The 26951-nt window shown below is 38.3% G+C and overlaps 1 protein-coding gene across 1 annotated transcript; it reads right to left on the bottom strand.

Moving 5' to 3' along the window:
• Positions 1–1773: 1773 nt before the first annotated feature.
• On the bottom strand, positions 1774–17962 carry LOC148047020 (vomeronasal type-2 receptor 26-like). Its single transcript, XM_087707677.1, has 6 exons — positions 17919–17962; positions 12368–12659; positions 11263–12075; positions 5690–5914; positions 5087–5213; positions 1774–2706 (listed from the first exon to the last, which is right to left on the bottom strand). The coding sequence occupies exons 1-6, from the start codon at positions 17960–17962 to the stop codon at positions 1811–1813; spliced, it is 2397 nt and encodes a 798-aa protein (XP_087563803.1). The 3' UTR covers positions 1774–1810.
• Between the last annotated feature and the right edge of the window lie 8989 nt (positions 17963–26951).

The following is a 26951-nucleotide window of genomic DNA, read 5'->3' as shown; positions in this document are numbered from 1 at the left end:
GCCTGTCTTTCTCTTTAGGTGGGAAAGTTAAAATTAATTTAAAGCTCCTCTCTAGTCTGCTCTTCTCCCAACTTCCCCTCGTGGCCACTGGGATCTACCACCTTGCTTGATAGCTGTATGCCATTTTTCTATATATATTCAAGTACTGCTGGTCCTATCTGGTGTTTCATGATCACAGCTGGAATCCTTTGTGGAGCCGCCTGCAAAATGGCCTTACTCTGCAAATTACCCGTTTGCCTTCCTCCAAGTCATTCTTAAATTGTCCCTCCAAATTACTTATCTGTATGGTCTCTGTCCATATCTGGAGTTGGAGGTACTTCCTTTTTTCTTTCTTTCCCTGCGTTGGTTATTGTGTTGTTTGGATTCACATATCAGGCTGCTTTTCTCCTGATTGTAAAGCAACAGCTTTTTTAAGGTGCCTTACACTTTTTAGATAATCCCTTTCTTTCATGGCCTGTGGAGGTGCAAGTGTGGGCCTTGGCCAAATCCAATCTTGGATCATAGTGGAGAAATTGCCTCTCAGTAAAGAATAATTAACCAGTGAAATCGCGTGCCGTCAGGAGTTGTGGATGTTCCATCACTGGAGGCTTTTGAGAAGGACAGCCATTTGTCTGGGTGGGCATAGGGACTCCTGTTTGAGCAGATTGGACTAGAAGATCTCCAAGGTCCCTTCCATTTGGAGGAGGAGGAGGAGGAGGAGGAGGAGAGGAGGGGAAGGAGGAGGAGGAGGAAGAGGAGGAGGAAGAATCTCACCCTAGATGGCTGTCCTAGCTGTTAAGCCTGATCACAGAGAAACCCACTTCTGACACCAGTTTATGTTGAATCAAATGCAACACTCAAAAACCGATAGTCAAAGTCTCAAAGTGTTGTTTATAGATTTAAAATAAATGTGCACCGGAGGAATTACCATCGAAAAATAATGAGGCGGATTCCTACAGACAAAAGTTTGCGCTCATATTTATACAATTCGGAAAAGGAGAGAAAATGATACAGTTCTATGGATGCAGAGATAACAGATGATGTAAGCTTAGGTATTCATAATTAGAAAACCACAAATTGTTTTGCTGACCTTCTACTGTTATTGTCTTATTATTATAATTATAGCTTTATCTATAGGTTTATTGATTAACCTATAGGCCATATCACAGCACAAAGTTCAAACACATATCACCAATAAAGTCCTATACAAACAACTTAAAATAAGAGTAGGGTAAAATACAATTGTTATATGATAAGATACAATATAATTTAATACATAAATATGTAAAATACAATAAAATGGCATAAAATTATAACATGTATAAAATGTTGCTGTCTTCAATAATATATAATATATAATCTTATCTTATTAGGGAGAAACATGTCCATTATGCTGCAACAGAAATTCTGATAAAGCTCTTTGAGAATCAGACACTTCAAGGTTTCTTTTCTTATGTGCCAAATAGCACATATTCCTTCTTAAGAGGTGGGATGGCATGCAGTACTGGTTAGAATGCAGTACTTCAGGCTACTTCTACTGACTGCTGGCTGAGTGCAATTTGGCAGTTCGAATCTCACTGGCTCAAAGTTGACTCAGCCTTCTATTTTTCTGAGGTGGGTGAAATGAGGACCCAGATTGTTAGGAGCAATATGCTGACTCTGTAAACCGTTTAGAGAGGGATGTAAATCACCATGATACAGTCTATTGCTAATACAGTCCCACATCTCTCTTTTCCTCTCAAAGGACAAACATTAAAATGTCAAAAAATTGCATGTAAGAATTATTAACTGATATTTTGGAGCACACCTACCCAAAACTCACATTTTTATTTTATTTAGACATCACATGTTCTTTTGTATTTAAATCTGGTCTTAGGAAAATAATGAAACATTTGGGGATGAAGATACAGCCCAGAAGTCCTGCACTGGAAGCCAAGATGGAGAAGACCTGCACAGCCACCATATACTTGCCTTTTGTACTCAAATAGGTAGGCAGGAAGGACACCCAGACACTGCAGAAGACCAGCATGCTGAAGGTGATCAGCTTGGCCTCATTGAAAGACCCAGGAAGATTCCTGGCCAGAAAAGCCACTGTGAAGCAGATGGCAGCCAGGAAGCCCATGTAGCCAAGGGCACCATAAAACATGGTGACAGAGCCTTCATTGCACTGTAGAATGATTTCTGCAGATTGTGAATGCATGTCTGACTCAGGGAAGGGAGGAAAAACACCTAACCAGATACTGCAGAAAACAACTTGGAAGCCACTACAAGAGAGGATAATGGAGTTGGCCAAACTCTTTCTAAGCCATCTCTGAACATTATTCCCTGGTTTGGTAGCCCAGAAGGCCAGGACTACTGTGATGGTTTTGGCCAAGACAGAAGAAATGGCAGCAGAGAAGATGATGCTGAAGGCTGTTTGTCGTAGAAGGCAGGTGACTCTTCTTGGCTGGCCAATGAACAAGAAGGGGGTGAAGAAGGAAAGCAGAAGACAAACAAGAAGGATATAAGAGAGGTCCCGATTGTTAGCTTTAACTAAGGGAGTTTCTTGGAATTTAATGAAAGCTCCCAAGACAAAGCATGTGATTAAAGAGAGGAAGAAGGCAATGGAAGCCAAGATGATCCCCAATTGTTCTTGATAGGATAGGAAAGTTTTAATCTTTGGGATACAGTGATCTCGGTTGTTGTTTGGGTGTTGTTCTGCTGCACATTTGCTGCATTTTTCTGCATCTGAAAAAGAGCAAAAATAACATTAAAGTTAAAGCTTGTTGCAGTGTATAATATCCAATTACTTGTCCAAATGATGACTAGGCTGTTGAAGAGGATTAATGTGGCTTTGTGAAATTGGCAATGCATAGGACCCATGGCCTCAATCACCCCTTTTGAGTCTTATTCTTGTGATGGAAGAAGAAGACGACACTTGTCTTCTATGTACAGGCAAAGTGCTGTATCCCGATTATGTCCTGCAGATGCAATTTTAGTGTCTATTTAATGATAATCTTTACTGGTGGTTTCTGCTGCTTCTTGTTTTTCTCAACCATGCCTGGAAAGCAAGACAAAATTGCTCCCTGTAAGGCATTCATTTTGAAGACAGAAGAGAAAACACACCGTCTGACTGTTTGTTTTCTACATAACTTGTTTTGTGTCTGCATTTCTTAAGATTAGAGCCTATCCTGCTAAGTTTCTAACCTAAGGTCTGGAAATCCTCCCTGCATAGAAAATACATTTTTGGACATGTTATTAGTGCCAAGATGCCAAAAACATAAACTTCGCTTTCTTCATTATCTTAATCATGCTCCTCTTTTATCTGCTGGCAAAAGCACAAGGCAGACACCTCACTCCTTTCAAAACTTCCACATCCTTTCCTAAATTGAGCCCTCTTACAATTGAGTCACCAACCAAAAGATGGCTTCTCTTGTTAGACAACTTGTTCACCTCGCAAGACTGATTTGCAATACATGATTCATACTTTCTCTTATCCAAAACAACTTCTTCCTCATGGACCTCAATCCCCTGTTCAACTGAGTCATCACAAAGAAGCCGAACCTGCCAGCTTAGAGTGCCCCTATTTTCAGCAAGGGCACCATACTATTATGCAGAGACACATCAAAAGCTTCATCTTTATGGTCCACAGCTCTCACTCTGCCAGATCCAACAGATGTCCATACTGCCTTCTCTGCAGCCTCTTTGTGGAAGAGGGTTCTGATAGTGGGGCAGCTCAATAGAACATACCTGCTGAGTTGGCCACCTAATTGCAGCTGGAAGAGCACAAAGTAAGATCTTTAGACAAGCAATCTGTTTATGCAAACCAACAATCTGCTCTCAATTCCAGTATCCAAATTTTAAAACAGTACCATGGAAGACAGCTGCAAAACCAATGTTGCATTGAACTAAACCAGACTGTCCACTCGCAAAGCATCCCTGGCCTGCTCTTGAGTTGCCATAGGCAAGGGGAATAAGAACACGAACTTGCAGTTGTGGCGAGGCAGCACTTCAGTCAAAAACAGCAGCACATTCCAGCCATATCTCTGTCAAGGCTATCTCACAGGGCTACCCATAGTGGCCGGAGGGGAGTGATCTCTACAACCCACGAAATTACTTCATTGGATAATGGAACTGATGACACACCTAGGGAGGATGGGGAAACAGGCTGAGATTTGGATCATACATTATGTAGGGTCAGAGTTAGCTTCAGTAGGAAAGTGCCGACATGAAGCTCCTAATAAATAACTGCATTTCCTTTGAAGGTTGGTTCGAGGCTCATGATTTAATTAGGGCATTGGTTGGAACCCTGACACAGACATTCTAAAATGGAATTGCAACCACATAAGCTTGACCAAGGATGAACTACAGTTGTTCTCAAATTGCTGGTGTTTTCTGGTTAGAAGGTATGTTGCCCTCATAATGAGTAATTTCACAGAGTCACTGCAAATACATATTCTTTTGCAGACTTCCTGTTTAAGATATTTAATTATATGATTTGCACACCACTAAGAGTGTGGGCTGCTACTTTGTTCCACTGGAGAAAGTCCCAGTCTTCTTGAACTTGCTGTGAGCTGATCCTCCCAGCAACCTGTGATGTTATGCAAATGCAATGCAAATGCAGAAGTCTTCAAACTTTCAACTTTATATCAGTGTACTAAGATGTTGTACCAGTGTATTAAAATAGAAGAGCCAGATGCCTCTCATTTTATTGGAGAACCAAAAGGAGAAAAGAAACAGAGTTTCACTGCTACACCTGGTAGGCATCTGAGCTTCTCAGAAAAAAGAGTTACTATCATAGCACAGTTTCGGATTCGGATTCTGAAGAAGAAGAATCGTGGATTATCAGAACAGCCGGAGCAATCAGATGATAACATATGACTGTCAATCTCTTCCACAGGGCGAGTAGAGTAGAGAATTGAGGAAAAGTAATCAATGAGATTCTTGCCAAGCAAAGGAGTAACTATTCCTCTGAATCCTGTTTGGGTAAAAAAAAAAACCTCTGAAACTCTGACCTGGGGAATTTTGCTGACAGACCCAGTTGGGTTCTCTGAACTTGCTAAAAAGCCTGTTGTAATGCCCTCCTGGAAAATGTTGAGGGATGGGGTCTTTCCCTCAGACCACTCACCTTCCATGGTGGAGACGGTTTCCTCAGGACAAGGAAAACAGTCATAGCAGGAGACGGGCCTCCCTTCCTGAGGCACTTTCCTGAACCCAGGATGGCAGCTTTCCCCACACCTAGAAGGAGGCAAGGGCTGAGCAGAGGGGAGAAAACCATCCAAAAAATGAGTTACGATTTAATTTCCAGATCAGGCTAAAAATTAAAGAGGTTGGTGATCTCTAATTCAAGGCTTAGAATTGCCAGATTTGAAACACTTTAGAAGAGCTCAACAGTCTGTTAAAACATTTCTTCCCTTTTCTTTTTCTTTTCTGTTATTTTGTATACTTCCATTATAGTTCAGCCTCTAAACTTTACACATTAAATTGCTCAAGATAAAATTTAATACATTTTTATTCCTTTGAGGAAATGAACTTAAAACTCTACCTATTAACTGGTGAATAGTTTCCTTAAATGGTCAAGGATGTATTTCTTGCAGACAACAATATCTAAAGGGATAATTTGTTGCCTGTCTTGGAGGATGTTGATGACAATCAAAACCTTTTCTTTTCCTCAAGAAAGCAATCCTGCTGTTAACAGATTTAGTGAGGGTGAAATAAAAAGTTTTCCCACCTTTTTCAGCTTATCCAACTCTTCCAAAGCCTTTGGATTGGCCAAAAGCTTGAAATCCAGGGATCCCCGTTTTTCTAGGCTGCCTAAATTCACTCTGTGAAGTGACTGTTTCTGAAACAACCAGCTGATGATGTTCAGGTCCACTGCCAGGTCTCCCTTCTCATCCAGAAACATTCCGTCTAAGGATTTATTGTAAAATTCAGAGTTTCCAACGAAGGAATGAAACTGGAACAGAAGAGATTATATCACTGTTTAGGCAGGTTATCCAGCCTTCCTTTGAAAATTCCCTTTATTCATATAACAAAAGAAAATTGAAGGATCCCGAGTCATTTATTAAGTTGTTCAGGAGAAAATTTATTAAACTTTTAATTGTAATACTTGCTTACTTCTTAATCTGAACAAATACTGTGAATATATTACAGTATATATATATATATATATATATATATATATATATATATATATATATATATATATATATATATATATATATATATATATATATATATATAAATATTGAAGAGACAGTTCCACACAGTTTCAATATTATGCAATTATTTCCATGAAAAACACAATAGTGTTGAAGGAATCCCTGCATTAGCCATTGGTAGTGAGTCCTGGTGGTGCGGTATTACAGGCTAACTCTGCCCACAGCCAGTAGATTGATCATGATGAGCCTCAAAATTGATGCATTTATTTCATCCTTTCCATGTTGGTAAAATGAGTACCCAGATGTTAGAGGCACTATGCAAATAATGCTTCTGCATTGTAAAGTACCCAGAGATTGCTATAAAGTGCTATGGGATAGTATGTCAGCCTAAATACTATTGCTAATAACATGCAATTTTTGACCTGCCCTAATCTTGAAGGTCTGTCATGAGGCTTCAAAGCCTGTCTAAAAAGAAAAAGAAAAATCTAACAGGGATCCAAACCTGAAACCTTCTACATCATTTTCATCTTCAACTCTCAGAGACAGAGGACCTCCCACCATTTCAGTAAGCCTGGATGTCCTAGAATGAACATGTAATGGTATATGAGGAAGAGCTTTGGAAAAGGAAGATTTCTACAATAATCTTGTTGGGCAGGAGGATGAGGAAGACGAAGGAGAACAGTCGGGAGCAAGGATGCAAGGATCAGGGCACAGATAAGAAGAGAAAAGGAACCAGTTGAGACAAGAAAGGAAAAAGAAGTTATTTTAGACAAAAAAGGGGAAGAACCAAAAGAAGTGAGAGAGATAAGGGCAACAAGAAGCACATGACCTAAATACACATAGAATTATGTCGGGAGAAATCAAGATTCTATCATTGAATATCAATGGTCTAAACTCACCCCAGAAAAGGAAAACAACCTTTAATAAACTAAAACATTTGAATTACGACATAATTGCAATGCAAGAGGTCCATATAACTAAATGACAGATCCAGATCTTAGAATATCCCAGATTGGGTACACACCATTAGAGGATCAAAAGAAAAGAGGAATAGCACTATATGTTAAAGACACGATCCAGACTAAACTAATTTATCATGATGAGGAAGGGAGAATATTAATTGAAGAAATAATGTTAAACCAAAAGAAGATGTCACTGGTTGTAATATATGCACCTAATGAAGGTCAGGAAATTTTTTATTATAGACTACATAGCATTATTCGAGAGATGGGAAATGAAAATATTTGTTTAATGGGTGATTTCAATGCTATAGTTGACCAGAAATGGGACTACAAAAGTTGAAAGAAGAGAAAATGAGCTAGGAGAACTTTGCCGAGGTCATTCTTTCAAATGGCCGAAGAACTTAATATTTATGATGTATGGTGAGAAAGATGCCCAGAGGGAAAGCAATATACCTTCTACTTGAATAGACATGAATCCTGATCAAGGTTAGATATGGTCTGGATGTCGATGGAGTTAATCTCGGAAGTGAAGGAGATAGACATAGAACCCAATTTATGGGCCGACCACAATCCCATGAGGATTATATGGAAAAAACAAAAGGGCAGTTATCGTTGGTTACCTAATAGAACAATCCTAAAGGATCAGGAATATATTAAAAGAGTTAATCGGGAACTAAGACTTTTCTTTAAAGAAAACTGGCCAGGAGACACATCCATACAAAACCTAAGGGATACAACTAAGGCATTTATAAGAGGGGTCACAATATCGGCTACAATTAGGAAGGAAAAAATTGAGAATCAAAAAATAAGAGAGTTGAAAGAAAGGTATAGAAATCTAGAGAGCGAACTTCAAAAGAAACCACAAAATAGAAGTATAAAAGGAAATATGGAATTGATCAAACATGAATTGGCTATATTTGAAAAAGCAAATATTGGCACAGTCTATAAAAAAAGCAAAACAAAATTTCTTTGAGAATGCAAATAAACTGGGGCGGTGGCTATTCTATAGGCTGAGGAAGCAAAAGCAAGAGAACTGGATCAATAAATTACAAGATGTAAAAGGCAAGATCTGCTATCAACTAGAGGAAAAGAAAAGGATTACCCAAGGGTTCTATGAACAACTATATAGAGAAAACGAAGACTATACAAAGGAAGGAATACTACAATATCTGGAAAAGTCAGATCTGCCAAAGATACCAGAGGAAATAAAGGATATGCTCAATGAAAACATTAAAACATCAGAGATAATTAAAGCCATACAAAGACAAAAGAATAATAAAGCTGCAGGGCCGGATGGGCTGCCAGTGGAAATATATAAAGAATTCCAGGATGTGCTTGTTCCAACGCTGTTGGAAGTTTATAATGCTGTGCTGAAAGAGGCAAAGACACCATTATCATGGATGGAGGCTAATATTGTATTATTACCTAAGGTGGACGCAGACCAGATGTTTATACAAAATTACAGACTAATCTCACTGTTAAATGTAGATTACAAAATTTTTGCTCTAATAATAGCAGAATGGCTGAAAAAAATCCTTATATCATTCATCCACGCAGATCATTTGGTATTTGGTATTTGGTATTTATTAATGCTTATAGGCCGCCCTTTTCCCTGAGGGGACTCAGGGCGGCTTACATAAAATAAAGGGGGGGGGGGTATACAGACAATAGACACAACAATACATAGAAGTAAAATAGTAAGCAACATTCATTCATCATTCGGGTGGGGACAGTTATCTTTGTCCCCAGGCCTGACGGGCTAGCCAGGTCTTAAGGGCTGTGCGGAAGGTCTGGACGGTGGTGAGGGTACGAATCTCCACGGGGAGATCGTTCCAAAGGGTCGGAGCTACTACTGAAAAGGCTCTCCTCCGTGTAGTTGCCAGTCGGCATTGACTGGCAGATGGAACTCGGAGGAGGCCTAATCTATGTGATCTTATTGGTCGCAGGGAGGTAATTGGCCAGATCAAAATGGATTCCTCCCCAGAAGAGAAATTAAAAACAATATGAGTATTATCCTGAACATCCTTGAATATTATGAAGTGCATAATGAAAAACTATTTTTTCTCGATGCCCAAAAGGCATTCGATAACGTGAACTGGGAATTTTTGCATCAACAATTGGAACACATGGAATTTGGGGATAAATTTATAAACACGATTAGAGCAATACACACAAAACAAAAATCCAAAGTAATAATTAATGCTGAATTAACGCAAAGTATAGCAATCCAGAAAGGTACAAGACAAGGCTGTCCCCTATCTCCGCTGCTGTTTATATTAACCTTAGAAGTTTTAGCCAGGAATGTACGTAAAGAGGAACAAATAAAGGGACTAGAAATCAAAAAGGAACAATTTAAGTTACAGGCCTTTGCGGACGATCTAGTGTTTGTGTTAGAGGATCCTATAAAGTCTGGTACAAAACTTATCAAGGAATTGACAGAGTATGGGAAAATAGTGGGTTTAAAGATAAATATGACTAAGACTAAAATGTTGGTTAAAAATATGACCTCAAAAGCAAAAGAGGAGTTAACGAAGAAATTGGATATCCAAATTATCAAAAAAGTCAAATATCTTGGTATACATTTATCTGTGAGCTGTGTGACCATCAAGGAATACTAATTTGATCAATAAAACTAAGAAAGACTTAGAAAGGTGGAAAAACCTACAACTGTCCCTGATGGGTAGGATCGCAGTTATAAAAATGAATGTATTACCAAAATTCCTTTTCCCTATTTCAGAATATCCCCATCAAATTAGAAAAAGGTTTTTTAAGGATTTGAATCAATTGGTTTCGAAATTTATTTGGCAGGGAAGAAAACCAAGAATAAAACTCAAGGCTATGCAAGACACTAAGGAAAAAGGAGGATTTAGAGTACCAGATTGGGAACTTTATTATACTGTGGCCACTCTAACATGGCTAAGAGAATGGATAATGTTGAGAAATAAAAGATTACTCAAATTGGAAGGTCATGATATCCAAGTAGGATGGCATGCCTTCCTTTGGTATGAAAAAGGACCTGCATATAAATATTTCAGTAGACATTATATCAGACAGTCCCTGTTATTAATATGGAATAAAATTAAACACGACTACTACACCAAAATACCCATTTGGCTATCTGTGATGGAAGCATACATACATCCAAATTTAATTAATATGGAAAATATAATTACATATAAAGAGTTATTGAACAGACAGGGGGAAATTAAAACTAGATTAGAATTTCACAAGGGTACAAGTAGAATGGTGGTCTTATTTACAGATAAAGTCAAGGTTTGCACAGGATAGGAAGAAGGAAAGTATTGCCAAAGACTACACAACATTAGATAAACTTTTGATACAGACAGAAAACAGGCTGATTAAAGTGTTGTATAGATTTTTGTTGGAATACAAGCAGCATGTCAAAGAAACTATGGTCGCCTGGGCAAAATATTTCAGTTACAATGTGGAATTGGCTAAGTGGGAAAAACTTTGGATACTTAATCAGAAACTAACAATGGCTACGGCATATAAAGAAAACCTTTATAAGATGTTCTATAGATAGCACCTCCCTCCAGCACGGCTCTCCAAAATGTTTAAAAATCTGGTCCCAAATTGTTTGAAGTGTAAAAAAACACCCGGCACTTTTTATCATATGTGGTGGACGTGCAATGAGGCAAAAAGTATTGGAAAATGATTCAATCATGGTTAGAACAAATGGTGGGAGACCAAATCTTGTTTAAACCAGACATTTTTCTCCTAGGTATAATACCAGAGGGGTTTAAGAAAGATACTTTTAAGAAAGATTTAATTTTTCATATACTAACTGCTCCATGCATAACTTATGCACAATATTGGAAAAAAGAAAATACACCATCAGAGCTAGATATAATCAGAAAAGTGTTGCCCTGTGCGGAAGCAGATAGGCTCACTCTTGAACTTAAAAATAAAGGGGAATCAGAATATTTTGAAGTCTGGAACAGATTTTATGACTGGTATAAAACAAGGTGAAAAGACTGGAACAAACTGTATATATTGTGATTGAACAGAAGGATTGATAAAGTATTAAGTAGGCTAATGGTCAATAGTTGTGACTAGCTGTATATAATGTGAATGTATAGTCACTCCGACTTCGCGGTACTGCATTGTTTTAAACATAAAAATAATAAAAATATATGGGGGGAAAAACATAAATGAAATACCTGCCAAGCCTTCAGTCTCAGAGTTTTTAAGCTCCCAACCCCTTCCATCTTTCTCCTCTTGGATTTGGTCAACAAGGTTGCATGTAAGGCTCTTGCCACAGCCCAGATGGTGTTGTAAATGATATGACTGTCAAGAGAAAGAATGTAGTCCTTCACCTCTTGCGGACGAGCCTGTAGTTTCTCTCTCTCTCTGCACCGTTTCCAGACTATCACGGAAAAGGCACCCTTGGTTTGGGAGCACATAAAGGACTTTTCTTTAAAGCGTATCATGTAAGAATGGAACACGTTATACTGATGATAATCCAGCATTTGCTTTCCCTTCAGAACAAAGGAAATAATGCTGTGAAAGAAAAAATTGGACATTGTTAACCTTAACAAAGGAAAGGTTAAGTCTGAGAGCGTTGTTGCCATCAGGATTTTTCCTGCAGGAGGCCCCTCTGTGGTGTGATGTAGGAAATTTAGAACAGTTGTTCCTGCATTGATTGATCTGATTTCTGTAGCGTAAAGAAAGACGTTTGCTTTTGTCCATTTGAAAAATGGACGATGATCGACAGAAAGATCTGAAACAGTTGGTGAATAGGTCTCTGAGATAACTGGAGAGATGCTGTTCCTTATCAGCATGGAAGTCAAGATGGTCAGGAATTTCTCCCCCTTCTCGGTGTCGATGGCAATCAGGCCAACCAAGGTCCACTTGAAATGGAGGAGCAGCTTGACCATCCCTGAGTACTGGAATCCTTCTGTGGGGAGCATCGAGTAGAAGAAAGGGAACTGAGTTTTATCCCTCAGAACCTGGGAAACAAAAGTGTAGCTAATCTGAAAAGGAACAAAAAATGTTATTTTATAGTAGACCCAAGAAGGCCAAAATGGAAGATACCAATTTTGTCCCTAATGAAGGCTTAGTTCCACTCCTTGGAGTGAAGACTCCTATACTCACCCATTGCTTCATGCTCTGCTTCTCTATCTCTTCTCCTGGAGATATTGTTTTATCCCAGGAGAAGAAGCCCAAATTTGGACTGGGACCATGGAGAGAATGAATATGTTTGCTGTACTCCATCCTTCAGTGAAAGCTGCATGATTAAAAATTGTCTTAGCAGCAGAGACTCACCTGTGGGATTTTGTAGGTGCTCAACATGGATGATATCTGGATGGAGAAGCCAGTTTCAGTCCCTTCCAGAACAGCCACTGTGTTTCTCTGTCTCCCACACCTGTAGTTGGGAGCACTGGCCTCCCCGTCGGAAAGCAGGTCCTGCAAAGTATCTGAGGTCTGTCTTGCACTGTCATAATTATCATAGATAGTGTAACCCAGGGTGATATTGGGCAAGAGACGGGAATCCTGGTTGATCTCTTGGATGGCCAGAATGAAGGAAAGCAGTTTTGAGTTTTCAATTGATTGGATCCTGTGAGGATACCATACATTAATTAAGGAGAACATTTTATTCCATCTGTTTTTACCAAAATCCTTCTAATCTGCCTTAGCCCAGATATTCTTCTAAAATGGATTAGAGCATTGCAGAGAAAATGTAACTTAAAAGTGGTTAAAAACCCATTTATATTAATAAAACCAATATGATTATATTTCAAATCACTAAGCACATATTTGACAGCAGAGTGGTCAGAATTTAATTACATATTTGGATGGATTATTTTCTATATCTAAAGAAGAATTGCTGCAGCTATCTATGATATTGTAATGAAACCCTGGGATTCATTCAATTTACATTTGATTTTCAGTTACTCCATGCAATTTAGCTCCAAAAAAAATCTACTTATTATTAACTTTGGCTTATTTTTGAGGTTTTCAGTATCCTTGCAGTTGATTTAAGACTTATATATTCTCTCTTTTTCTTTCTATTTATGTTCTCCAGTATTGGATATTGGAGTTGTTTCATTGTTAAATACAGAACAAGTCCACACTCAAACACAAACCACACAGAAAATAAACTTTGCATCTAAACAAATCCAATAAAATATAGATTCCTGCACATTTCTATTTTGACTGAAGACTTAAATTTACATTCAAGTCATTATAATATTGCAGCATTTGTTATAAATTCAAAATGGGAATCACAGACATAGAAACTCAATAAAATAGTAAATCGTGATCTGGGATTCTTTCATAGGATCAATGAATGAAAGAATCAGAAACAGAAGGGGGTGGCTATCCCATTTTCAATTTAGGGGAAAGAAATAGGATTGCTGCATCTTTGTGTCCACCTTCACCCCTTTATGGGAAAAGAGAGCAGTAGAAAATGGAACCAAACATTCCTATGTATGCACAATCCACCTCACTTTCACAAATACTAAAGAAAGTGTTTGTTCTTCAAAGTCAAGAAAGAAACAGAAGATCCTTGCTTGATCATTTTACTTGCTAAAATCAAAGGAAGCTAATCAGCTGAAAGGTTTAAAATAGATGCCCAAAAGTGAAATGCTACAATGCTAAGCCTGGAACTGCTGAAATAAATCAGAAAAAGAATTGCTCTAATGCAATACAGGAGGATTGACTTACGACCATAATCGTGAAGCAGGTCTTTTTTTGAAAGTTGTTTTTTCATAAAAAGTCTTGATTTCAGAGATTATGCCACCGATGTAAAAGTCTCCTGGCCTGTAGTGATTCTCTGGGTCATATACATCTCTCTCTAAAGTCAGAAGGCATTTGGCTTTGAGCACAGCCCAGACTTCTTGGGTCCACAGAAGCAGAAGAAGAAGTAGCAACATGGTGTGTTGCTGATGGAGCCTCCAATCCTGTGTATAGTTTGAAGAAAACGTGAGAAGGTGAAGTGGATGATAGATTTCTTATTTCAGACAGAAATCAGCCAAGACTTCATTTCTGAAGTAGAGAGGAAAAAACACCTCCCCAGATCCTCTCTTCCTCCAGACCCATTTATTAACTCGTGGATTTCCAATGCCATGACAACAGCCCACAAGGCTTTTGTATGAAATCAAGGTGGAAAAATATTGAGATTGTTTGTGTAGAATGTTCTGAAAAGTTACAGAAAGTCTCTAAAGAATTAGTGCCAAGACAGCAATTAAATCACTATAATTTGGATAAGGAGAGGAGAGAAGTCACAGATGAGGTCCAAACTTTAGAAATGAGTCACCGAGTTAGACAGGAGATCTTGGCTCCAAACTTCTCTAAGAAATTGCCTTCATGCAATATGAAGAGAGGTTGTTAGCATGTATGTCAGGTTGCATTCAGCAGGTTCTGACCAGTTCTGGAGAACCGGTAGCAGAAATTTTGAGTAGTTTGGAGAACTGGTAAATACCACCTCTGACTGCCCCTGCCCCCATCTATTCTCTGCCCCCCCCCCGAGTCCCAGCTGATTGGGAGGAAATGGGGATTTTGCCACATCCTTCCCCTGGAATTGGGAGGAAATAGAGCATTTACAGTATCCTTTGCCTGGAGTTGGATGGGACTGGAGATTTTACAGTATCCTTCTGCCACGCGCCCCCCCCAAGCCATGTCACCAAGTCATTCAATGCCCACCAAGCCACTTCCACAGAACTGGTAGTAAAATAATTTGAATCCCCCCACTGATGTACAATATGTCACACATTTATCTGAGTTTTGTTGCTCTTTGGTTATGTTGGCAGGTCTACCAGTCATGAAGTATGGAAACCATGTTCCTTTTTTAATTTCTTTTACACAGCTTACCAGCCAGTAATGGGTTCCTACCAGTTTAGACTGATTCAGTCGTCGCCGCCCACATCTTGTTTTTCATTTCTGCGCATGCGCAGAACAATTTCTACTGCACTGCACATTCACACAAGGTGCGCACACGAGTTAACAGGCAGTAGTGCCAGGCGGAACCCATCCCTGTTATCAGCTCACAGCAAATATTCTGAGAAATATGACTTTTATCTATTATATTGATCAATAGATTTGATTCCAAGTTTCCCTATTTTGTTATTCCTATTTTTTTAATGGTGCTTCAATATTGGTGGGGAAAAGTTTTTTCTTGCTTGTGAAACCTTATAATATATATTGTTTTGCTTAAACATTAGCCATAATTTTGAAGTGTGCATTACTCCTTCACTCAATACATGAACCTTAAGAATCCGTACAGACATTCATATTTTTTAAATTATTCTATATTTCAAAGAAAGAATAGTAGAAAACCTATGAGGAAACAGGAAAATGCAAAAATAAATATCAATAATAATATTTTATTATTCCCATTTTTAAAAAAATCATATTCTTATATTGGAGGGAATTTTTTTCCTTGCTACTGAATCCTTCTAACATATATTTATTACTTAAAGGTTAGCCACAATTTTGAAGTGTGTATTATCCTGGAGGACTTCCTCACCCAATGTTGACTCTTAAGACTCTCTACAATACAATACAATACAATACAATACAATACAATACAATACAATACAATACAATACAATACAATACAATACAATACAATACAATACAATACAATACAATACAATACAATAGCAGAGTTGGAAGGAACCTTGGAGGTCTTCTAGTCCAACCCCCTGCCTAAGCAGGAAACCCTATATCGTTGCAGACAGATAGCTATCCAACATCTTCTTAAAGACTTGCAGTGTTGGGGCATTCACAACTTCTGGAGGCAAGCTGTTCCACTGATTAATTGTTCTAACTGTCAGGAAATTTCTCCTCAGTTCTAAGTTGCTTCTCTCCTTGATTAGTTTCCACCCATTGCTTCTTGTTCTACCCTGTGCCTTGGAGAATAGTTTGACTCCCTCTTTCTCCCAGCAATGGACCAATTGTTTCCTTAACCCTTTTTCTTGTTTTTAACATGTTGGAAGAAGCTTTTTTGTTATTTTTTACTTTTGTGGCAAGCCTTTCTTCATTGTGAGCCTTAGCTTTCCTCACCTCATCTTTACAGGCTCGGGCTATTTGCTGATATTCTGCCTTAGTTATGTTCCCCTCTTTCCACTTTTTATACTTATCTTTTTTGTCTTTCAATTTGTCAGGGAGTTCTTTATGTAGCCATGCTGGTTTCTTTTGGGAGCTGTTATTTTTCTTCTTCATTGGTATTGTACTAGACTGGGCTTTTGTAGAGAAGTTCCCTTCTCTACTTTTTGGGAAACAAAGTTGCCTGCTAGGTTTGTTAGGAACCTGTTGGATCTTCCACTTGGTGCAGAGTTTGTTTCCCAGTTGATGTCAGGGCAGTTAAAATCTCCGATTACTATTGTGGTGTGCTTCCTGCATACCTTAGTTAGCTGACTAGCAAAAAGTTAATCTACTTCCTCTGCTTGGTTGGGTGGCCTGTAGTATAGACCTATGGCAATTTCATTTCCCCCCCAACCTTTAATATTGACCCAAATGCATTCAAGATAGTTCTCATCATTGTTGTGCTCTATTTCTGTAGAGATGTAGTTATTTCTTATATATAGTGCAACTCCACCTCCTCTTTTATTTGGTCTATTTCTTTTAAATAATTTAAATCCTTCTAGCTGTATGTTCCATTTGTCGGTTTCATCCCACCAAGTTTCTGTAATGGCAATAATATCATTTCTGCCTGCTTTTACTTGAATTTCTAATTCACCTTGTTTATTCCTCATACTCTGTGCATTGGTGTATAGACTTTTGAGTCCATTTTGATTCACCCTGTGTTTACTGTCTACATAACCTGTGTTATGCCTGACTGCCCCAATTTTCTTGCCACTTGTATAATTCATGCACATGGTATGGCAATCACTATTAAATGCTTGGTTTTGCTTGACAGCGGGAGTGATAATCTTACCCACACAAACATCTGTGTTACATGCACTGATAACCCTATGAATTTTAGTTTGCTGGGGACAGAAATGTTCTGTATCTATTAATTCTCTGTCCCCGCTGTTCAATTTAAATGTTTATCCAGAAAATCTGTGAATGTAATGCCAAGTAACTCAGTCCCTTTCTTGGATGGGTGCAAACCATCTCTTTTGTACAGTTTTTCATTGGACCAGCTATAGGCATCATGACTAATAAAACCAAAGCCTTCATTCTTTTTTATATTTTTTTATTCTTTTCCAAAGTTAAAATATAGATTAAAAAATTAAAAGAATTAAAATAGTAAATAGAAAGAAACAAAGGAAAGAGTATATGAAAGAAAACATCAAGCATTCAGACAAAGAGTTCCCTCTGGTTGAATACTGATAAATATATATCAGCAAAAACTTTCTCTATCCGTATGAGACAAGTGTCTGGTTTCTTCAGAGAAATAGATGCACATTATAAAAGTCATACCCAAAAGGTGTGATTGAGGCCACAAGTCCAATGCATTGCTCACTTCAGAAAGCCAAATTAATCTTCCTCAATGGCTGCCAGCCTAACCAACATTTGAATGGAGATTAGGGCATCATATAAAGTTTTAAGTTCAATGTTACTTTTGTTCTTTCTCACATGCAGAGGAATGCAGCAAATGTCCGGAGATCAACATCCAAATAATAACCAAGGTCACTGTATCCACAAGTTTAAGACTTTCCTATCCTATCAAGAAAAATTGGGGTTCATTCCATTACTTTATCCTCTATTTAGCCACATACTTTGTCTTAGGGATCTTCATTAAATTTCAAGAAATTCCCATAGTCAAAGCCAACAATCAGAATCTCTCTTATATCCTTCTTCTGTGTCTCCTCTTTTCCTTCTTCGCCGCCACTTCTTGTTCATTGGTAGGCCAAGAAGATTCACTTACCTTCTATCACAAGCAGCCTTCAGCATCATCTTCTCTGCTGCCATTTCTGCTGTCCTGGCCAAAACCATCACATGCGCGCTGGCCTTCTGCACCACAAAATCAGGAAATAAAGTTCAGGAATGGCTTGGAAAGAGTTTGGCCAAGTCCCTTATCCTTTCTTGCTCTGGTCTCCAAATTCTCCTCTGCATTAGCTGGTTAGGTGCTTTCCCACCCTTCCCTGAGTCTGACATGCACTCACAATCTAGAGAAATCATACTACAGTGCAATAAAGGTTCTGTCCCCATGTTTTAAGTTGCCCTTGGCTACATGGGCTTCCTGGCTGCCATCTGCTTCATAGAGGTTTTCCTGTCCAGGAATCTACCTGGATCTTTCAATGAAGCCAAGCTGATCACCTTCAGCATGCTGGTCTTCTGCAGTGTCTGGGTGTCCTTCCTGCCCACCTACCTGAGCACCAAAGGGAAGTACATGGTGGCTGTGCAGGTCTTTTCCATCTTGGCCTCCAATGCGGGATTTCTGGGCTGCATCTTCATCCCCAGTTGCTTCATTATTTTCCCAAGACCAGATCTGAATACAAAAGGACATGTGATGTCAAGATAAAATAGAAGCGTGAGTGAGTTTTTGATAGATACGTTCCAAATTATCAGTTAATAATTCTTACAAGCAACTTGTGCCATTTTAATATTTCCCCCATAGTGAAAAACAATTCTTAAAGGAGTGGAGTATGTTAGCAAAATGGAAACATAGAGGGAAAGCTTGATATTTGGTTGTCAAGCAGCTTTATTAGAATTTCTATTGCAACATAATCGACATGTTTATTTCTATTAAGTTAAATATATTTTACTGAAGATAGAACAGTAGAAGGGTGGGAAATTAATCTGAGGTTTATTAATTATGAATCTCCATGCATCCATCAACTGTTATCTTTTCATATGTATGATTGTATCATTTTCTCCTTGCTTCTGAAATCCATAAATATGATTGCAACCTTTTCTCTGTAGGAATCCCTCCCATTATTTTCTGGGAGCAATTCTCTAGTCTAGTGCACATTTTTAAATAAATAAATACTACATTGCATCTTGATTTTTGGCTTTTGCGTCCTACATTTTTAATTCCACATAAAGTGATATCAATCTTCAAGCTGTGACCAGTCTCATCTAGGACAGCCCTAAAAGGTAGGTATTGTGAGATTGATCCCATGTCTTCCCTCTCCCACATCGCAACACCATTTAAGAGTGTGTGTAAGCAAAAGTCTGCCTAAAAGTCTATTTTGGCTAGAGAGGATTTTTTTTAAAATATATTTTTATTCTTTTTAATAGCAGTAGACTTATATACCGCTTCATAGGCCTTTCAGGCCTCTCTAAGCGGTTTACAGAGAGTCAGCATATTGCCCCCAACAATCTGGGTCCTCATTTTACCCACCTCGGAAGGATGGAAGGCTGAGTCAACCCTGAGCCGGTGAGATTTGAACCTCTCACCTGCTGATCTAGCAGTAGCCTGCAGTGCTGCATTTAACCACTGCGCCACCTTGGCTCTTAAACAAAACAACACATACAAAACAAAGCAAGAGAATAAAAAAGAACAACTTTCCTCCATTTCATTAAGCATGTCATTTGGTTACAAGTTTTTGTGCATCAATTCTTAAGTTTAGGATTAGCATCACTGGTTTACATTAAACATAACTGAATGTTTCTCTGTCATTGAGCATTATGTGTTCAAATTACCATTAATATTCTTTCATTCGTAACAATCCTTATTTCCTTGAATTTGTAATTATCTATCAAATAAACAATGCGTCCTTAAAGTATTATAGTATCACCTACCTCTAAGGGGGAAAAGCGAAGTTTAGAACAAAGAGTTCCCATTAGTTTATAATATACATTCATATTTTCAATTAACCATAATGCCATCAATCATCCAGAATTCCAAGAATAGTTTCCCATTATTAATTATTAATCCATATAGTGGTTAAGTATTTCAATTCATGTATATATCAATTATTCCTTACATCATCATTGATCTATTTAATAAACAAAGATCTTTCTAATATAAAATGGTCACTACATACTATTATACCAAAGTATTCAAATCATCCTACGGCTAGAGAGGATTTTTGAAGCTCTGCCATCCTCTCTTTTCCAATTCTCAGCTACTCATGTCCCTACTCTCAATTTAATTGAGCAATGACTTGAGATATCCAAAAAGTGGGGTGAATTCAGTTTTAGAGAGATGAGTATGACATTTCTGTGTCAAACAAAGACTGATCTCTGGGAGGTTCTGTTCAAACTGACTTTTTACTATTGTCTCCTTGAATGAGGTTGATTAAGATGGTACTAGGGAAAGGGGAAAGTTTATAACAGACTTCATGGAGTCTATGATCAATGAATTAATGTTTCCCAAATAAATTTAGAATAACTCCATTGTTGTCAAAGCATGAGTGAATGCTCTTATTCATGTCTCCATAGACTGCAAGGGATCATTTAAAAAGCTGTTACTCCACAATCAGGGGAGGGGAAAGTCTGATATGTGAATCCAAGGATGACAATAATCAATCTAGAAAAGGGAAAAAAGGTCAGTCAGAATTACCCTATTTATTACATTTATATGCCACCCATTACCCCAATAAGATGACTGGGCAGCATCCAGATCACAACATGTTAAATTGAAAAAAAGTTACAATCTTAAAACTATGCAAATTAAAAACTTTAAAATTCTACAAAAAAACCAGGAACCCAGAGTTCCTTTTGCCTTGTTAAACATTAGCAGCAGGGGTGGGTTCCTGCCAGTTCTAACCTCTTCTATAGAAGAGGTTCCACAAATCTACAGTGCCATTTAGAACCGGTTCCAGCTCCGTCCCCCTGCCCATCCGCACATCATCAAGATGAAGAGTGAGAGGAGGAATTCTGGGAGTTGAAGCCCACAAGTCTTAAAGTTGTCAAGTTTGAACACCCCTGGGGTTTTTTTTCTAAAGGGTTAGTGGTGCAAGTAAGGTGACCAGACATCCCGCTTTTGGCGGGACACCCCCGCTTTTTGATGCATTTTCCCGCGTCCCGCCCGCTTTTTTAAAAGGCACGCTTTTTTTGGCGCTCGCAACTCCCGCCCATCAGCTGCTGGGCTGGCTCATCGTTCTGTTCTATGCTACCTACAAATTTAAGCCAGCCCAGCCCGCCGCTCACTGATTTGATTGGCTTGACTCCAGCCAATCAGTGAGCTGGCCAACCAGCTCACTGATTGGCTGGACTCCTTAGCTGAGGACGCATGCGCGAGTCTCCATTTTATTTTGTCTTTCTTGTTGGGGTTGCAGCTGCGCTTACTGGTGGTGAGTAAAATAAATCATGTTTTGTAAATAATGTAAATTTTACTTACTCCCGAGTAAAAATTTTACTCGGGAGTAAAAAGCAGCTGCCGGTCACGCAGAGAACTTCCACGTGGTTCCATCCAGACTTGCCGCCCGTGCTGGCTGTGAACTCCGCAAAGCCAAAGGGGGAGAAGGCAGGGCGCTGTCTCCTCCTCCCAGCCCAGCAAACAGTCCGTTTTTCAGCCGTGCAGACAACTTCCACGTGGCTCTCGCAGCCCGGCAGAAGCATTTTTTCGGGGGAGGGCTCTGCCTTAAGCAAGAATTGCATTAAAGACCAGAGCAACAGGTATTTCCTTATTTGCCTGGAGACAAATAATTCCTAGGGATACTTGCCATGTTCTTTCATCACCATGACGATCTTATTTTTTTGAGCTAAATGTATTTTTCCAGTTTGAATTGGGCATAATCTTTTTTTTATTGATCCACTGTCAGGAAGAGGGATTATAATTTAAAACAGATGATTTCAGTGGCATCTTTTTTATTAATTTAAATTTCTTTCCGTTCTCCATACCCATCTTCTTGTATCAAATAATAGCTGTGGATTCATTGGTATTAAGTGTATATGTTTGAAGCAGTGCAGGAAATCTTGAAAACTTATGAATTTCTCTCCCCTCTGTGGCATTAGGCCTTAGTATCTGATTTGCTATATAACTTAGCAGTAGTTATTAGCACTCTTGGTGAATGATTCCCTTTTCTCAAATTATCTTGAACAATAGTTTGCAATGTTTTCATATCTTGCATCCAGCTTTTTAAATTTATTATTAAATAATTTGTATTCTATCAGGGGCTTTCAGCAGTTTACAGCAACAAAAATGCCAAATAAAATTATATTATTATAAAATCATTGTAACAATTCCACAAAAACAATAAAAAGAAAATCCAGTGATAAAACCATATTAAATCCCAATGGCTCTAGAAGACAGAATAATTTGTACAGCCTTCCTGAATGGACAGCAGGTTAGGGCTCCCTGCTCTGGAGGAGGTTTCCAAAGGATGGGCACCAGCTGAAACCTTCCTCCTGAGAAAGCCCTACCTTTGTCATGAATGGGATTACAGGGCCTCCCCAGAAGATATTTAAAGCTCTGGTAAGATAGCTTTGAGGGGGGTGGTCTTTAAATATTTGGACTTTAAGCTGATTTTGGAACATCTGTAAATTTGAAAGCACAAAAAATGCTATTGGCTTGTTTCCAGATGAGTCATTTACTGTAAGGAGTATAGGCTCAATGTATTTTAAAATAATATTTTATTTATTGTGCATATGATTTTTTTAAATAGTGGTATTCTGTGTTGATTCTTTTTTTAAATTGTCTTAGACTATTTAAAAAAAGATTCTATCCAAAATAAATTGAAACAAGCCATTTTTAAAATTTCTATGCACAATACTTTGAAATGGACTCAGGAGTCATGATTGACACTGAGTGAATTTGCACTTTTAATAATCAGGAATATACAATGGCATTGAAAAAAGTGACTGATGACCATTTTTCACACTTAGCGACCATTTTCACACTTAGCGACCGTTGTGGCATCCTCATGGTTACGCGATCAAAATGTTGATGTTTGGCAATGGATTCGTATTTCTGATGATAGTTTGAAATGGTGACAGTATAAATTATTGCTGGTGTAATACTTAACAATGGTTTTTAAGGATTTCTTTTATTTATAGAATACCTTTTTTATTATTTTGGGGGGATTTTTACTTTTAAATTGTTTATAAAATGTATTTACTACAAGAAATGTTCCTTTTTGCAAATGTGATCTTTGCAAATCTTTGTGATGCAATATGTTCAGACCAGGTTTATGTGTCTCAAAGTGGCTGCTATTCTATGGGCAGGGCAGGTTGGTGCAAGGCAGCTTTGCCAGATTTGGTGTGTTTCACCCTCATTGAATTTTATATCGTATAAAGAATAGAAGGAGGAAGGAAGAGAAAAAAGGAGGAAGGGAGTGAGTGAGGAAAGAAGAGGATGGAAGGAGGGAGGAAGGAAGGAAGAGAGGGAAAGAGCAGAAGACAGATAAGGTGAAGGTAGATAAGCAAGAGGAATGAAGGAAGAAGTGAGGAGTCTCGAGGAGGGGGAAAACATTTAGTGACCAAAGTTACAATGGCATTGAAAAAAGTGACTGATGACCATTTTTCACACTTAGCGACCGTTGCAACCATTTTTCACACTTAGCGACCGTTGCAGCATCCTCATGGTCACGTGATCAAAATTTTGTTTGGCAACAGATTCGTATTTATGCTGGTTTCAGTGTCCTGGGGTGACCTTTTGACAAAAAAAAAATTTTTTAATCAAGCCCCCCCCCCCCCCCCGGTCAAGGGTGTCCCTCTTTTCCAATCTGAAAATCTGGTCACCTTAGGTGCAAGGGTCTTGTAACTTGACAGCTTTAAGACTTGTGTGCTTCAAATGCCAAAGTTTTTGAGCCAACATTTTGGTTGCTAAGCAAGAGCGTTGTTAAGTGAGTTTCACCACATTTTACAAGTTGGCCAATGCCCACTCAGTCACATAACTGCCAAGCCGCTCCCACTCAGTCACATGGCAGGCAAGCCACTCCCACAAAGCATGCCACACCTACAGAAGAGGTTCTAAAACAATTTGAAACCCACCACTAATTAGCAGACACATTGCTAGAGAAAAGCAGACTTCAGAGTCATTCTTCTGTTGAGCCTCATGTTTCATTTCCTGAGTCCCAGCTAGAAAGAGGTAATGGAACATCAGTAAAACAAGCTAGAGGCAAGTTCAGTCATATTTCCAAAGCAGGCAAAGGATTGGCTTAAATTGAGATTTAACCTTCATTGGTCAGCATAATTCAATTTTGAGAAGGAAGAATGAAAGTGTGTATGAAACACATAAAAATAATTGACTTTCACACTATCTTCATTTATGTTTACAGTACACTAATAAAAACCAGGAATTAAAACTAGGAACCCTCCTAATTTTATCATTAGTTGCTCCTTTGTATTCAAGTTGGGTCTAGGAAGAATATTGTAGCATATGAGGGCAAAGATGCAGATTAATGAGCCTAGGATAGATAGGATCTGCACAGCCACTCTTTAATACTCATGTAGGTGGAGACAGAATAACAGAATAACAGAGTTGGAAGGGACTTTGGAGGTCTTCTCGTCCAACTACCTGCTCAGGCAGGAAGCCCTATGCTACATTATGTTGCAAATTCTTCAAATTAGCTTAAAAAGCAGATTTCATATATGTCTGCCTTTTGGGATAATTTCAAGAATTTACAACATGGAATTAAGTTCATCTAAGTGTCATATCTCAGAAATTCTGTATATGCTCAAGAATGTAGTAACACAATCAAAGAGTTCAGAATCTATCTGTTCAAAAACTGCCACCACATTTTTTTTGTTTTCCTATCTGTAGTTTGTGACATTTTCCTATCATATTTCTCATGCTAAATTTATTATCTCATTTAAAAAAGAAGCAACCATCAATCTCATCCTTGATTGACTTGACAATATTGTCAAGGCAATTACACCCAGATCAATGTTGGACTGTTTAAATACATACTAACACTTTCTCTTGACACTGGTTTGCATAAAGACAATTTCTTAGAGAGGTTTGGAACCAAGAACTCCTGTCTCACCCAGTGGCTCATCTCTAAAGTTCAGAACTCATCTGTGAATTCTCTCCTCATTGCCATTATCCAAATTATAGTGATTTAATTGCTGCCTTGGTGCTAATTCCCTAGAAATCTTTCAGCAAACTTTCAGAAGACTTGACACAAACATTGCTGTAATACATTTCCACCTCAATTTCACATAAAAGCCTTATGGGTTGATGTCATGGCATTAGAAATCCACAGAGGTATAAATGGGTCTAAAGAGAGGGAGAGAGAGAGAAGACTTGTTTTCTCCTCCCCACCTCAGAAGTGAAGCTTTGTCTGAACCCATTCGGAAATAAGGAATTACTCTTCCACTTCATCTTCTCAGATTTTGTTCTGATTGTACAGAAAGTTGAAGGTCCATCAGGAACAAATTATGTTGCTGCTTCTGCTTCTGTGGACCCAGGGAGTCTGCAGTGTGCTCAATGCCAAATGCCTCCTGACCCTACAGAGAAGTAAATTGGATCCAAAGAATCATTACAGGCCAGGAGACATTTCCATTGGTGGTATAGACTCTTTAACCAAGGCTTTTGTAAAAACAATAACTTTCAAAAAAAATCCTACTTCTCAAGTATCCAAGTAAGTCGATCTTCCTGTACTGCATTCCATTTCTGACTTATTTCAGCAGTTCCAACCAGGTATTGTGCCATTTCAACTTTAATCCGACAGCCTACTTTGAAGTTAGCAAATAAAATCATCAAACAGGCATCTTCTGTTTTTCCTGACTTTGAAGAACAAACGCTTTCTTTAATATTTTTGAAATAATTGGATTATGGATGGGAGAATGTGGATCCAATCTTCTACCATTCCTTTCTCCCATAAAGGGGTGAATATGGATACAAAAGTGCAAGAAGGCTATTCCCCACCCCCCATATTTAAATGGGATAGACACTCCCTTCTGTTTTTATTTAGTTTATTTCCATGTCTGTGATTCCCATTTTGAACTGATACGAAATACCTTAATCCTATAGTGATTTCAACATAAATTGAAGCCTTCAGTCAAAGGCTTCTGACAGTGGGTATCAAAATACAGACTTGATACCGTGCTTCCTCAAAAATAAGACAGGGTCTTATTTTCTTTTGACCCCCCCAAAATAAGCACTTGGCCTTATTATTTTTGAGGTGCAGGAGGCAGCAAGCACAATAACCTCATGGCTGCTGCTGTGTTGCAATATTTTTGGGGCGGGTTTACTTTCAGGGGAGGGCTTATTTAGCCCATGCACTCAAAAGCTCAATTGCGTTTATTATCAAGGTAGGTCTTATTTTCCAGGAAATAGGGCAACATATTGTCCTTGTTAAGACTCTAAGCTCATTTTATGTGATTTGCATCTGACTGTGTATTAATTCTGTATTTAACATTTAAACAACTCTAATATTAAAAATAGGAGAATATAACCAGAAAGAAAAAGGATGACTATATAAGTCACACTAAAATCTTAGACAACTGCCAAGATATTGGCAACCTCAAGAATAAGCTAATAAGAAGTAGATTCTTTACACTTAAGTTGCATTAAAATGTAAATTGAATCCCAGAGTTTCATTAAAATGTGAAAGATATTGTAATGATCTCTTGCCTTCTTTGGAATCATGAAATAATCCAGTGGTTCCCAAACTTGGCAACTTTAAGACTTGTGGACTTCAACTCCCAGAATTCTCCAGCTAGCTCTTCTGGCTAGAGAACTCTGGGAGTTGAAGTCCACAAGTCTTAAAGTTGCCAAGTTTGGGAACCACTGAAATAATCCATCCACATATGTCGACAAACCTGAAAACCTGCTCAGCTGTCACATACTTGGTTAGTGCTTTTGAAATATAATCAGATTTATTTTATTAATGTAATTTATTGTTAAATATCCATGGAGACTCTCGGGTCATCCAGGTTGTGGTTGGCCCAAAGGTGCTTTTCAAAACTGGACTTTATTTTGTCTTTGAAAATATTTCACTTCTCAGAACCAAAAAAAAGCTTCTTGGATGAGAAACAAAAGGTCTTTAATGGAAAAACAAAGTGCACTTCCTTTGAAAAACACCTTTGGGTAGCTTACTGATTTTTATTATTTTGAAGTTAC

The sequence above is a fragment of the Thamnophis sirtalis genome, unplaced genomic scaffold (genome assembly GCF_051295495.1).
Source record: "Thamnophis sirtalis isolate CommonGarterSnake01/CBP01778 unplaced genomic scaffold, rThaSir2_p1.2 scaffold_3, whole genome shotgun sequence".
NCBI lineage: Eukaryota > Metazoa > Chordata > Lepidosauria > Squamata > Natricidae > Thamnophis > Thamnophis sirtalis.
This window is presented reverse-complemented; position numbering and strand designations above follow the sequence as displayed.